The 12,957-nt window shown below is 31.6% G+C and overlaps 1 protein-coding gene across 1 annotated transcript in view; it reads left to right on the top strand.

Annotated features, from left to right (window-relative positions):
- LOC142326573 (protein cueball-like) overlaps window positions 1-12,957 on the top strand; it is a 55,386-nt gene that overhangs the window by 14,325 nt on the left and 28,104 nt on the right. Inside the window, exons 3-4 of the mRNA XM_075369153.1 lie at window positions 4,443-4,623; window positions 7,414-7,607. Coding sequence (XP_075225268.1) covers window positions 4,443-4,623; window positions 7,414-7,607 — 375 coding nt within the window. The remainder of the gene's footprint in view (window positions 1-4,442; window positions 4,624-7,413; window positions 7,608-12,957) is intronic.

Raw genomic sequence — 12,957 nt, 5'->3', positions numbered from 1 at the left:
TTCACCAAGCTCTGAATTTATTAGAAAACGACCAACAGTGGGATATATGTATTAATGACGCGTGCAACTGCAACTGCACATCCAAACCAAATTCGCGCATTATTCGCAATTATATTGCTTGCTTCCCTTCATCTCCAACAGAGTTACGGGAAAGATATCGATTGCATATGGCTGAGGATATTTTGCATAGAGTACGCCTAGAAAATACCAATAACACCATGGAATTTACAGAAGGCATTTACAACGAAGCATTGATAAATATTGAAGACAAGTGCTTAGCTATTGCAAATAAAGTTCTTAGTCAATTGGGAATGCCAGCACCCACCCGAGCTGCGATTGCTTAATTTGTTGTGGATTTACGCCGTGAACAGAGTTACAACATCGGTGAACTTCAGTCATATGTCCAATCAAACATTCTCAAATTAACGCGTGAACAGAAAGGCATTTATGATTGCATAATGCAAATGATAAATGACTGAGTTCGGGGGACCTTCTTCTTGGATGCGCCAGGAGGAACTGGGAAAACATTCCTCATTAGATTGATTCTAGCAATGGTTCGATCAAAAAATGACAATTATCCTGTTGCGGAATATTAATCGGCCAAAACTCTATAACGGCACGCGACTTGCAGTTAAGAAATTTATGAATAACGTAGTGGAAGCAACGATTTTAACGGGGCCTTTCAAAGGTGAAGATGTTCTCATTGCTCGAATACCCATGATCCCGACCAACACACCATTTCAATTTAAAAGATTGCAATTCTCAATTCGATGGGCATTTGCAATCACAATCAATAAAGCTCAAGGTCAATCTTTAGAATTGTGTGGTTTAGATTTAGCTGCGAATTGCTTCTCACATGGGCAACTGTATGTTGTGTGTTCCCTAGTCGGCAAACCAGATAGCCTTTATATCTACGCAGACAGTGGAAAAACAAAAAAATATTGTATATCCACAAGTATTGCAAAATTAAACTTCTATGAAACGTATGCTTTGTTTTGTTTCTCATTTCTCATCCATGCAACCACAATGTGCAACAGCGAAGCGTGGCGGGTGGAGCTAGTAGATATATATATATATATATATATATATATATATATATATATATAAACATAAACTTGCTATATTTTTTACCTTGAGTTGTAAGTGGTGGAAGAGTAATTGTTTGCAATTCAGAAATTTTTTTTTGTTTACATGTTAAGCTGTTTTTTATCAGAATTGATTAATATTTAAACTTAATATTTGTCTTTTCACATGTGTGAATTAGATTTAAATTTTTTTCTGAATCGCTACTTAATCCTATGGTATTGTAAGCATGATATAATGATATTTTTATAATAATATACCCTTTCAATATGACTCAACTAGGTGATGCGGTTAACACTCTGATGATTATTTTTCAGGTTATTGAATTCTTTTGGCAGGTGCTTATATATCATATTTCACAGTTTTTTCTCTCTGCTGATGAAATTTCCCGCTATTCTTTTTAACCATCAGTTGGTAAAGCAGCTACATTCAGTTTAATCTATCAGCTGTTTATGCGTAGTTCATAGCGTATGTTGTGGTTATTCGTATTATGATATTTTATTTGTTTTAATGTAACAATCTCTGTGATGAGTGTAGATTTACGTAGTCCGGATAGCACAGTAGGTAGAGCATTAGGTGTTTGTAGATTTACGTATAAGTGAAATATGACTTATTTAGACGATGATTTTTTGCTCATTTATGTTAAGTAAGTGAACATTCCGAATCCCTTTTAGTTGTGATAAAAAAAGTAGATAACTAGTTAGATAAATACTAAGCTGAGTGCAAAAGGTGTGAATAAAGGTTATATATATTAGTGTAAAATGAAAGTTGTGCATAGTGTTGTGATGTGAAATAAAAAAAAACATCGGCTACTTAATAAATTCAGGGACATAGCCAGGATTCATTTTGGAGGTTTAATTTAAAGAAGAATGGAAATTTTTATTATGTAAATCCAGAGTAGTAATAATTTATTTACTGGTGCTTTTTTGATACTTAATTGACATATATCGTTTAAATTTCGCATTCGTTATCATTTATGCTCACGTATTTATGTATATCAAGGAGGGTCCTGATAAACTGATTTATCAGGCGAATGATAATGTAATTATCAGAATGGCTCAGATGGTTAGCTAGCACCAGCTAATACAGGAAGGTGATAGTTCGAGGCTATAACACTTTTATTTCCTCATCACTGTCAATTCCTTGATTCTGACCCTACCCACCATTGTATTTAATTTTTATTAGCAACATATCGTAGTTGAGCAGCTTAAATAATTCTTCCCTTCATTACAGGGATTTGGTTTTCTAGATTTATTCTGATACCCATAATTTCTTTGATCTCCCCACATTTTTGCTTCCCTCAGGTTGGTAAGCCAAGGCAGCTGCTGGAATCCTCCCCAGTCATCCTACTCCAGTGGTAGCACCTCCTTTGTATATTTTATTTTATTCTGTTGTGTAAACATTGTACTGAAAGCTCTCTTCATATATCTAAATTCTTGATCCTATTCCTCCATGTATCATATACACTATGTAAAAACCACATCTCCACCACCTGAATTCTGCTGTTCAGCTTTTTGGTGTGTTATCACAATTTGCTACTGTATAATAGAGTGGGGGTGGCTATCGTGTTATAAAATTTAATATGTGTATCTTATATTTTTTAGCTTTCTGTGTATGTTCCCACATATTTTCTGAAATTTGTTAAGTTTTTCAAGTACATCATTATCAAACCCATATGTCAAAACACTGCCCAGATATTTAAAATGCTTTAGTTGCTCGTTCACAATTCCTGCAGTCACTCTCATCTTGGTCTTTTCTTTATATTCATCAGGCTATAACATAACATTGTTGGATCTCAAAAAAGTTGTTTAAAATTTACTCCAGATGGTTTTAGCCCCAATTATATATGACATTTTTCACACGCAAAAAAGATTTCAGTATAAAAAATGTTTTACATCACCTCACACTTTAATATTACATCTCAAAAAACTTAAGTTATGAATTAATCATCCACAAATTAATCGTTGTAAACTCTTTTAATGATATTGTTACCAAATATTTTACTGATGTGTAAATTTTCATATATATTTATTTAAAAATTTCATTATTTTCTAATGCAATAAATTTATTAAATTCATGTGCATACACATAATTGCTTGTAAAAATTTGTTTTATACACATGATACATCCCAACCTGTAGGGGAGGGAAGACACCCACCCACCTTTTGACACTTCCGGTCACCATCCCCCCCTACCTAGCACTGATGGACTTTAATGGGAATTGTCTTTCACTCTCTAACTTTTTACATCTTATACTAATAAGCTAGGCCTTGTTGGGATGCCACCGATGTAAATGCCTCTGTAGACATTTACATCAATGATTTTTTTAAACTCAGCTTTTGCCTTTGCTGCAGACCTCATCCAGACATTTCGAATGTCCTACATCATTGCCCTCTGAATTAGCTAACCAAGTTTGTAGAAGCACGAACCCTGCACCTAGTTCTACACTTTATAGAGCCAATTTCTACACATGATACATCCCAATCCCGTACGGGAGACACCGCCTTTTGATGCTTCCAGTTACCACACCTTCCACCCTGTTCCTAGCCTTGATGGGCTTTAACGGGACCTACACATGATACATCTCGATTCCCCCCCGAGGGGAGAAGATCCCGCCTCTTAGCGTGTCAGGTCGCTACACTACCCCCTCCGTTCCTTCCCAGTAATGGCTTTAACGGAGGACATCTTCTTGCCCTCAAACTGATCACATTCCACAGTGTTCAGTCCGGCATCGTGAGATGCCACCGATGCAGATGTCGAGGGACATCTACATCGCTAAGTTCACCCCGATAGTAGATTTTAGTTTTATGCCTTCCGAAGAAGAGAACTGACACCTAAAGCTACCACGTTGCCCTCAGGAACTAAGCTAGAAACCTAATCGCAGATCGAAGACCCCGCACTTAGTTCTAACAATTTAATGAGCCAATTTTATGAATGTCTCCAATTCGAGGCAATATAACAACAACTTCCCACTAAAAGTGTTGATCGCAACAAAATTTAGACCTAGTTCCCTTAATGAGCCCAGCTAAAGTTATAACTCATAAATGAGTGCAAAATTTACAGACTCCGGTCTGGTCTACCGGAGAGAGGAGAATGAACGCCTACTCCCACTCAGCCTACACATGATACAATGTAATCTAAACTAATTGTATTCTTTTAATTGATTTTTTGTTAGTCTGACAGCGTACTGTGTTTTGGTCAAATACTGGTACTGAGCCATGGTTTCATTCTGATATGAATGAAAATCTTTAAAAAAAAGAAAAATAATTATTACTTTAACTGCTTTTTTTTTGTGAAAGTCAGTGTGTAAGTAGTTGATGTGTTAATTAAGTAATAATTTATACTTGTTTTATTTTCAGAACAAAATGGAAATATAATTGATTTGGCTATTGATTCTATGTCTCAAAAATTATTTTGGACTGTTGGTTATAGTATAAAATACATAAATTTGGAGAACTCCATGCCACCTCAGGCTGGTATTGTTTTATATAAGTCTGAATCAGATATGCCGTACGGACTAGCTGTCGATATATGTCATAGGTAATTATGTTGGATAATATATACTCTCATTTATGCTGTTTAGATCTTTATATTGAAAACAAATTAAATTATCATTTTTATGTGTGTTGTAAAAAGTAGGTTGTAAAAGAAATAAAATGACATTTTTTCTTTTATCTTCAGTCACAAAAGTAGTTCTTTTTTAAAAATTAAAAGTTAAAGTCCTTGTTTATGATAATAATAAAAACCCCTTCATCATTTTAAGCATGTCAAACTACAGATGATAGCATAATTTTATAGATATTAATCTATTTGTAATGATTGTTTGAACTTTTATATGAGCCAAACAGGTGGATTTTACATTATTGTACCATTCATATATCAAAGTAGTAATCCAATGTAATGCATAGTTCTTGTTTGATCAATTACTCATATAAATAAGGAAAGTGTGAAAAACCTTTTTTATTATGTATATCACATTTCAGACTGTAAATGAAATATACAGGTTAATTAAAAATTGGATGGAATAATTTGGGATTTAATTTGGAAATAAACAAAAGGTTTTTCATAAATATACACCCAGAAAAGATTATGGAGGTAGAAGAATTTTGTTATTTGGGAAGTAAAATTACTAAAGATGGACGAAGCAGGAGCGATATAAAATGCCGAATAGCACAAGCTAAACGAGCCTTCAGTAAGAAATATAATTTGTTTACATCAAAAATGAATTTAAATGTCAGGAAAAGATTTTTGAAAGTGTATGTTTGGAGTGTCGCTTTATATGGAAGTGAAACTTGGACAATCGGAGTATCTGAGAAGAAAAGATTAGAAGCTTTTGAAATGTGGTGCTATAGGAGAATGTTAAAAATCAGATGGGTGGATAAAGTGACAAATGAAGAGGTATTGCGGCAAATAGAGGAAGAAAGTAGCATTTGGAAAAATATAGTTAAAAGAAGAAACAGACTTATAGGCCACATACTAAGGCATCCTGGAATAGTCGCTTTAATATTGGAAGGACAGGTAGAAGGGAAAAATTGTGTAGGCAGGCCACGTTTGGAGTATGTAAAACAAATTGTTGGGGATGTAGGATGTAGAGGGTATACTGAAATGAAACGACTAGCACTAGATAGGGAATCTTGGAGAGCTGCATCAAACCAGTCAAATGACTGAAGACAAAAAAAAAAAAAAAAAAAAAAAACACCCAGAAATCCTTTTTTTCAAATTAATGATAGTGAAACATTTCGCCCTAATTTGCTGTTCAAAGAATAAGATTGAAGCCATACTTAAATTTTTAGGGTTGTTATAAAGGATAAATTTGAAAATGTTTGTATGATTGTTTGAATGTCAAATTTTATAAAAAAGTTGCATCTGTATTTAGTAGTTTGTGAGAAAAGTTTTATAAAGTTCAAAGTCGGTGTTTCCTTTTTACATTCAAATAAAATAATCAAGGTACATGAAATGCCTACTTATTTTTTTCTAGTTTCTTATAAACATTACTATTATAAATGTACTCATACCTTGGTACTACGGACTAAAAGAGAGGAACACCAGCGGTCTGATAAAGGAGATTGTTCCTAGGTACCTATACCATAATTAGGTTACGTTCAAAATCCATTAAAGGGAGGTCTGTAAGTATACCTCCCCACTATACCATTAAAGCAAGGTGTGAGTATACTGTATAGTTAAGAATCATGTGCATTAGTGTATATGTAAGAAAAATAAAAGTTAAAATATCCATAGACTCATATCCAAGACTGCTTGATTACGACTCTAAAATGCTTTCTGTACAGATGCTGCTGCTGCTGTGATAGTGGATGTACAAAGTAAACAAATAAGCTATATAAATGATACAAAAATCTTAAATCTTTAATTGTAATTATCTCCAAAATAGAGCCAAGTTGGAAGTGTCATTTTGGATTTAAAGTAGAGAGACCTTTCTTCTGACCCCCTCCCGCCTTCTACTCTGTAAAAGAACAATAAACTCCATTATAAGTTGACGGGCTGCCCTGTTAGTTTCTGGACTTTATTCTTTGTTATATTTTCTTTTATAGTATTAATTGAGTTTGTTGATGTTTATCTTACTGTTATTACATAACTAAAGATTTAAATGTCTGGGAACATATAATAAACTGATTATGTTGGTAATTTATTCAATGAAATTTAAGAGTTACATAGTTTATATATATGTAACCTAAAACTGAATTATGCTACACAAGTGTGTCATAAGAGTAATTCTTTTGACTGAAATGGTCAGACAAGTAATGTATGAAAAAGTGTTCTTTAAGGTTCACTAAGCAGTTCGGGCAATATATAAGGAACTGGATATTTTGAAAATGTTCATCTAACAAAAATATAGTACTCAAGTATACAAAAAATTTTATTGGAATGGTTAAAGCAGTACTGAAACATAAGATTCAGTCACTAGGTAAGGGTAAGCGTTTGTATAAGCAAGGTAAGAAAAGTAACAAATAGTAAATGCAAGAAATCCACCGTTAACATTTGCTTATTTTTATTAAATTAAGAGGTTGATGTAAGTTTCTACTTGAGCAGTTGTATATTGAGAGTTCTTGTTAGAAACATGTTGATCAAATAAAGGATATATTTTCTATTTTGTACTCCACTATTTAAAGCAGCCTGTTATTTAAAAAAAAAAGTCCTTAAATGTAATAATTGTTTTTTAACTGAACTTCAAAGGTTTCCTTTTGGTTTTTTATTTTTGTTGCGGTCAGTCGCATTGATTTTGTTATAAAAGAAGCTTAATATTTTTTTAAAAAGAGTATATTCTGAAATTTGTAATCTTAATTTAATTAAGTATAATATTTAATTTTACAGGAACTTATATTGGACAAGTTCATCTATCCAAAGGTCAAGTATTGATGGTAAAAATGTAGAAGTTTTGGCAAAAACCAATAATTCACCATTGGGAATAACTGTTGATCAATATAGTGGACGTGTTTACTGGACCGAAGAAGTAATTTTATCCTTATTTGATAAAAGTAATTCTACTCCTGAGATAAATATCAGAGGTAAATTTAAATAATGTAAAATATAATTTTTTTTATGTACCTCACTGTTTGATCTAAAGAAGACCGGTGTAATATATAATTACAAAAAATTGTACAAGTGTAAATAAATAAAACATTACCAATACAAAAATGTAACTACTTGTCAAAAAGCGCATCTCAATAAAAAAAAAAGTAAGATGCGTTTTAAATTCAATTTTTTTGAAATTAAATTAAAAAGTGAATAATCGTATATTTTTCACAGATTTCAAGAACACTATATTTAAAGTACAATAAAAAAGTTTTTATAAAGTGTGTTTTAGAAATCTGTTTATTTATTTTTTATTCTAGTTGTATTTTTATTATATACAAAATAAGTATAAGTATACAAAACATTCTGTCCGTATAATAAAAATACAGAAACCCAAAAGAAAGAATTGCATTTTGATGAAGATAAGAAAAGTAATGCGGAGAAATGACGTATAAAGAGAATTAAAACACTGCTGCTGGGGTTCTCTTCAATATGAAAAAATTTACTATGAGGGGCATTCGGTAATTAAAGAGACAATTGTTATAGAAAAATGATTATTTATTCAATGACAATGTAACTAACACTACTTCGCAGTTTAATTCCCGGTTGCATCTAGTTACTTGTCCAATTTTTTTTTATGAACTTTCTTATTATAGTAGTAAAGAATTGTTCACCTTGTTGTCCAAGGCATTTTTGTAGTGCCGCATTCTTGATATGTACATTATTGCTGAACATGGAGCCCCATAAAAACTTTAAGAGGACCAAACAAAAATAAAATCTGATTGTGTGAAATCGGGACTGTAAAGATTGATGTACCTCACAACTTGACTTTTCAATTACTTTCTGATCTTTTGAGCTGTTTAGGTGTGGCAGAAAAATTACGCTTTTTGAGAAATGAGTAGATTTTTCCCCTTATTCTATGCTTCACTATATTTTCTAAGTATATTAATCACTGATGATTGTATGTTTTTCTTTAAAATAATAGCAATTATTTTTATATTTATGCACTATTGCAAAACTTTTATATTCCCAAAATACCTTTACCAGCTGATTTGTAGGTTTTGTATATTTCCTGGCAGGCAAACTCAGATATTTGGATTCTGGCTCAAACTGATGAATCTGAGTTTCGTTACAAGTTATTACCCACTCTAAAAATGCATTGCCTTTCATTAGAAAAATACTTTTAAATATAGAAATTAAGACTTATTATTATTACTATCACCTAACTATCAGATAATATGCAATGATGATAAATAAATAAATAAATAAAAAAATATATATATATATATATATATGTTAATGAAACTTTTTCATTAAAAAACATTAAACTTTCATTTTTCATTTCATTAAACTTGACATGAACTGTCAAAGTTTAATGAAAATTTGACATGGCTGTATAAATCACATATATATATCATGTAATTTTTCATTTTAAAAATTTGAAAGAAACTTACTGTAAGTCTGATAAAGGGATTTTTTGTAGCCCTATACACCTCTTTTAAAGCCACTACTGGCAAGGAACGGAGAGGGTGGTGTAGCGACCGGACACACTACGTTGGCGGGATTTTCTCCCCTCGGGAGGGGGCGGGGTAATAGAGATGGTCCTATTACAAAAAATGTTAATTGATATATTTGAACATCGTTAAAAGTAAAGTACATAATGATTAAATACTACTTTTTTGAAATTAATAATTAAAGGAGATGAAATTATAAAAACTGAAAATAAAAGTTATTTATTATATCTGTAGATAGAAAAAAAGTTAAATATATTTTATTTTACAACATTTTTAATTAAATAAAAGTAATTAATTTTGATAATTTTGTACTAATATATGGTCATATTCATTATAGTAGTAATCTCTTAATGCTTGTTATGTTGTGTTAATGAATTTTTAAAATTTTCTTATTAATTTAATTAATTATTTGAGTGTCATTGCAAGGTCATGAAATACATAGTGTTCATATCATCTTGCTGTTGTATAAAAAACATCATCACCTCATGAATTATTAACACTTCACTAGAACTGTTTTCTCTAAATTTTTTTTCTGGACCTTACTTTTTTTTATTACATTATTTATTATCATAGATTTCTGATTTTGTAATGGATTTGTTTAATTACTTTATTTATTATCATTGATTTTTTGATTTTGTAATGGATTTTTACTTTCTTTTACAAAGTAAAGGAAGTATTGTTTTGTTTGTCTTCAGTCATTTGACTGGTTTGATGCAGCTCTCCAGGATTCCCTATCTAGTGCTAGTCGTTTCATTTCAGTATACCCTCTACATCCTACATCCCTAACAATTTGTTTTACGTATTCCAAACGTGGCCTGCCTACACAATTTTTTCCTTCTACCTGTCCTTCCAATATTAAAGCGACTATTCCAGGATGCCTTAGTATGTGGCCTAGAAGTCTGTCTCATCTTTTAACTATATTTTTCCAAATGGGAAAAGAGTCGGAAGTATTGTGATCGCGAAAAATTTCGGGTTTCAGATTTCAACAGAAATATCAATTTTGACCATCCCTGCATCCATTTTGACTAGTTTCAGCATGACGTCTGTACGTATGTATCTCGCATAACTCAAAAATGATTAGCCGTAGAATGTTGAAATTTTCGATTTAGGACTCTTGTAACATCTAGTTGTGCACTTCCCCTTTTGATTGCAAACAACTAAACCAAAGTCTCCAAAAAATTTGGATTTTGGACTTTTTCTTAATTACGGTAATATACAAGGGAAAGGAACATCGATTATCAGACTTCATCTCCTTTTTTATTTGATTTTTTTTTTATGTAAATATATTGATTTTCTAATAATTATTAGCCTCTTATTGTAAGAAGAAATTTACGACAAATAATAATTCAATAATAAAAATTTTTTAAAAATATGAAAAAATATCAGAAGTTGTTAATGAAATAAAATTTTATATACTTTATATGTATATGTAATTTAATAGGCGTACAAGAAAGTCATGTGTTGTGTACATTAGATTTTTATATTTAAAAAAATCAAACAACTGAGTTTTTGTTGTTTAAAAATAAACATTAAAATGTAGACCTGATACAGAAATTTAGTATTAGAAAGTCTTAAAGTTCAAGCATATCACAGAAAATATCCCCATTAATTGTGCTTTCTACAATCCCCATTAATTGTGCTTTCTACAAAAATAGTTGGGCCCACAGTTTGGTCATTCATCAGGCCGCACCAAACATTGACTTTGGGAGAGTCCCGCTGATGTTCAATAATTTCATGTGGTGGTTCTGATCCCCAAATCCTGCCTGCAGTTGTGTTGATTTACTGATTCATTAATGTTGGAATGTTGACTCGTCTGAAAATATGAAATTTTTCAGGTAGTCCTCATTTTCATTAATGTTGGTAAGCATTAAAGCTGCAAACTCTAATCTATTCACTTTGTCATTGGGTTTGATTTCATCCAAAAGTTGTATTTTATACATACATAGTCAAAGCCTCATACACACCACTTTGTGCACTGTAGATTTAAGTATTCCTAACTATTGATGAATTTTTCAGGCTACATGTACAAAATGCTTGGATTTGTGCCATATTCTGTTCAGATATGGAAGTCTGTCCTGGTGACTACCCCTTTGATGGTTCCTGTTTTCTTAAACTGATTAAACCACTGGAGTGTTGTTTTATTTGTAGGCACATCATCACATTCACATTAATAATTAATACCTTTAATAAAGTTATTAATAATTAATAACTTTGATAATCGATCTTTTTATAACCTTTTGATAACCAAACAACACTGGAGTGTTGTTTTATTTGTAGGCACAGCATCACCATATTCATATCAATAATTAAGCTGAATTCTGATAACCAATCTTGTTCAGTAAACCAGATCATGCACTGATCTTTCTGCTGCACTGTCTTCATGGCAGAGTGAGACTGCTGACCAGTGACAGAGAGCTTCACTGGTCATGCAGTGAAGGTCACGCAGTGGTGCCAACAGCAATGAATATTTGTGTTGAAAAACTTAATAACGACTATAAATATGAAAACTGGATGCTTTTAACAGATTCCATTATTTCATTACAATTTTTAGAAACCAAGGTTTTTTTATTAACAACCCACATACAGCCCAACCAATCTAATTTGCCCCTTTCGAAAGATTATTTCACAGATTTTTATCTTTTTTCTCATGCTAAGACGTATTAATTTTGAAATTACCAATGCACCTAAAATTTTCAACTGCTCCTTTAATGCCACATCAAAATGTCAAATTTTTTACTTTTGTACTTCCATTAACCAAATAATATATTATCTACCCAAATTATTGGTGTGCTATTAAATTATATTAGTTTATGAAATTCTGTCTGTAAACAGCATTTTATTTTATTTTTAATCATAATTTTATTAATTTTGGAAGTGTTGATATATTTATTGGGCAAAAGAATTTACCTGAAATTGTTATGCTCAAATTATCATTTTAGTTGTACTTGATAGATTTTAATTTCTATTACGTCAGATATTATTTTTTCAAATTTTATCTTGTTATTAGTCGTCTCAGAATGTGTATGGATGTTTCTCCAAATGCAGATCTCTGAACATCCAAAACTCAGAAAATCATTTTATCCGAAAGACTATTCTCCAAATACGTTTGTCTGAAGCCGTTTGATCCAAACGTTTCTCTGAATATATTTGATCCAAAAAGATGAAAAATACTATTTTCAACAGTAACATTTCCATGACAGTGAAATACTATTCAAAATCAAATTTTGTTGTCTTCCTGTACATAGTATTTGGTTTTATTTAAATTTATTATCTTTATTCAAAATTTATATGTAATCAAAATTGATTGTATTGTTGCTTCATGCTTGATTTATTAGTTTGTATGTAATATAAATTTAACGACTATGCTTGCTGAAATTGTCAGTAATTGAATAACTGAATGGTTATAAGGGTAAACGGTACAGATGTAAGATTCACTGGGAATGCTGTAAGCTATGCCTTTATAAGGAATGTTCTGCAAGAGCAGTACATCATGATCATTCCCGAGCCGGGCCAGGAGCTTCATGTTTTGTAAAGTTCCGCTCAATCGGAGATTGTTCGCATCTGCCAAATTACGACAAATTCAATTCAAAACAGGTTTAGGCAACTTTGAAAACAAAGACCATAGTGCACCCAGAACACTTGCCGGCACAATTATTGTGTACCCAATTGGCCAACGTTTCAGAAGATACTTATATTTTTGTAAGTGCTTCTAGTGTAGGCAATGTATCTTCCTAATGTAAGGTACTTTTAATTTAGCTTTATTGTTTTGGTGTTATTATTAAGGTGTTTTGTGTAATTTGCCCTCAAGAGATAATCTTAAAAAAGGTTT

Source organism: Lycorma delicatula, chromosome 6 (genome assembly GCF_047948215.1).
Source record: "Lycorma delicatula isolate Av1 chromosome 6, ASM4794821v1, whole genome shotgun sequence".
Classification (NCBI taxonomy): Eukaryota; Metazoa; Arthropoda; class Insecta; order Hemiptera; family Fulgoridae; genus Lycorma; species Lycorma delicatula.
This window is presented reverse-complemented; position numbering and strand designations above follow the sequence as displayed.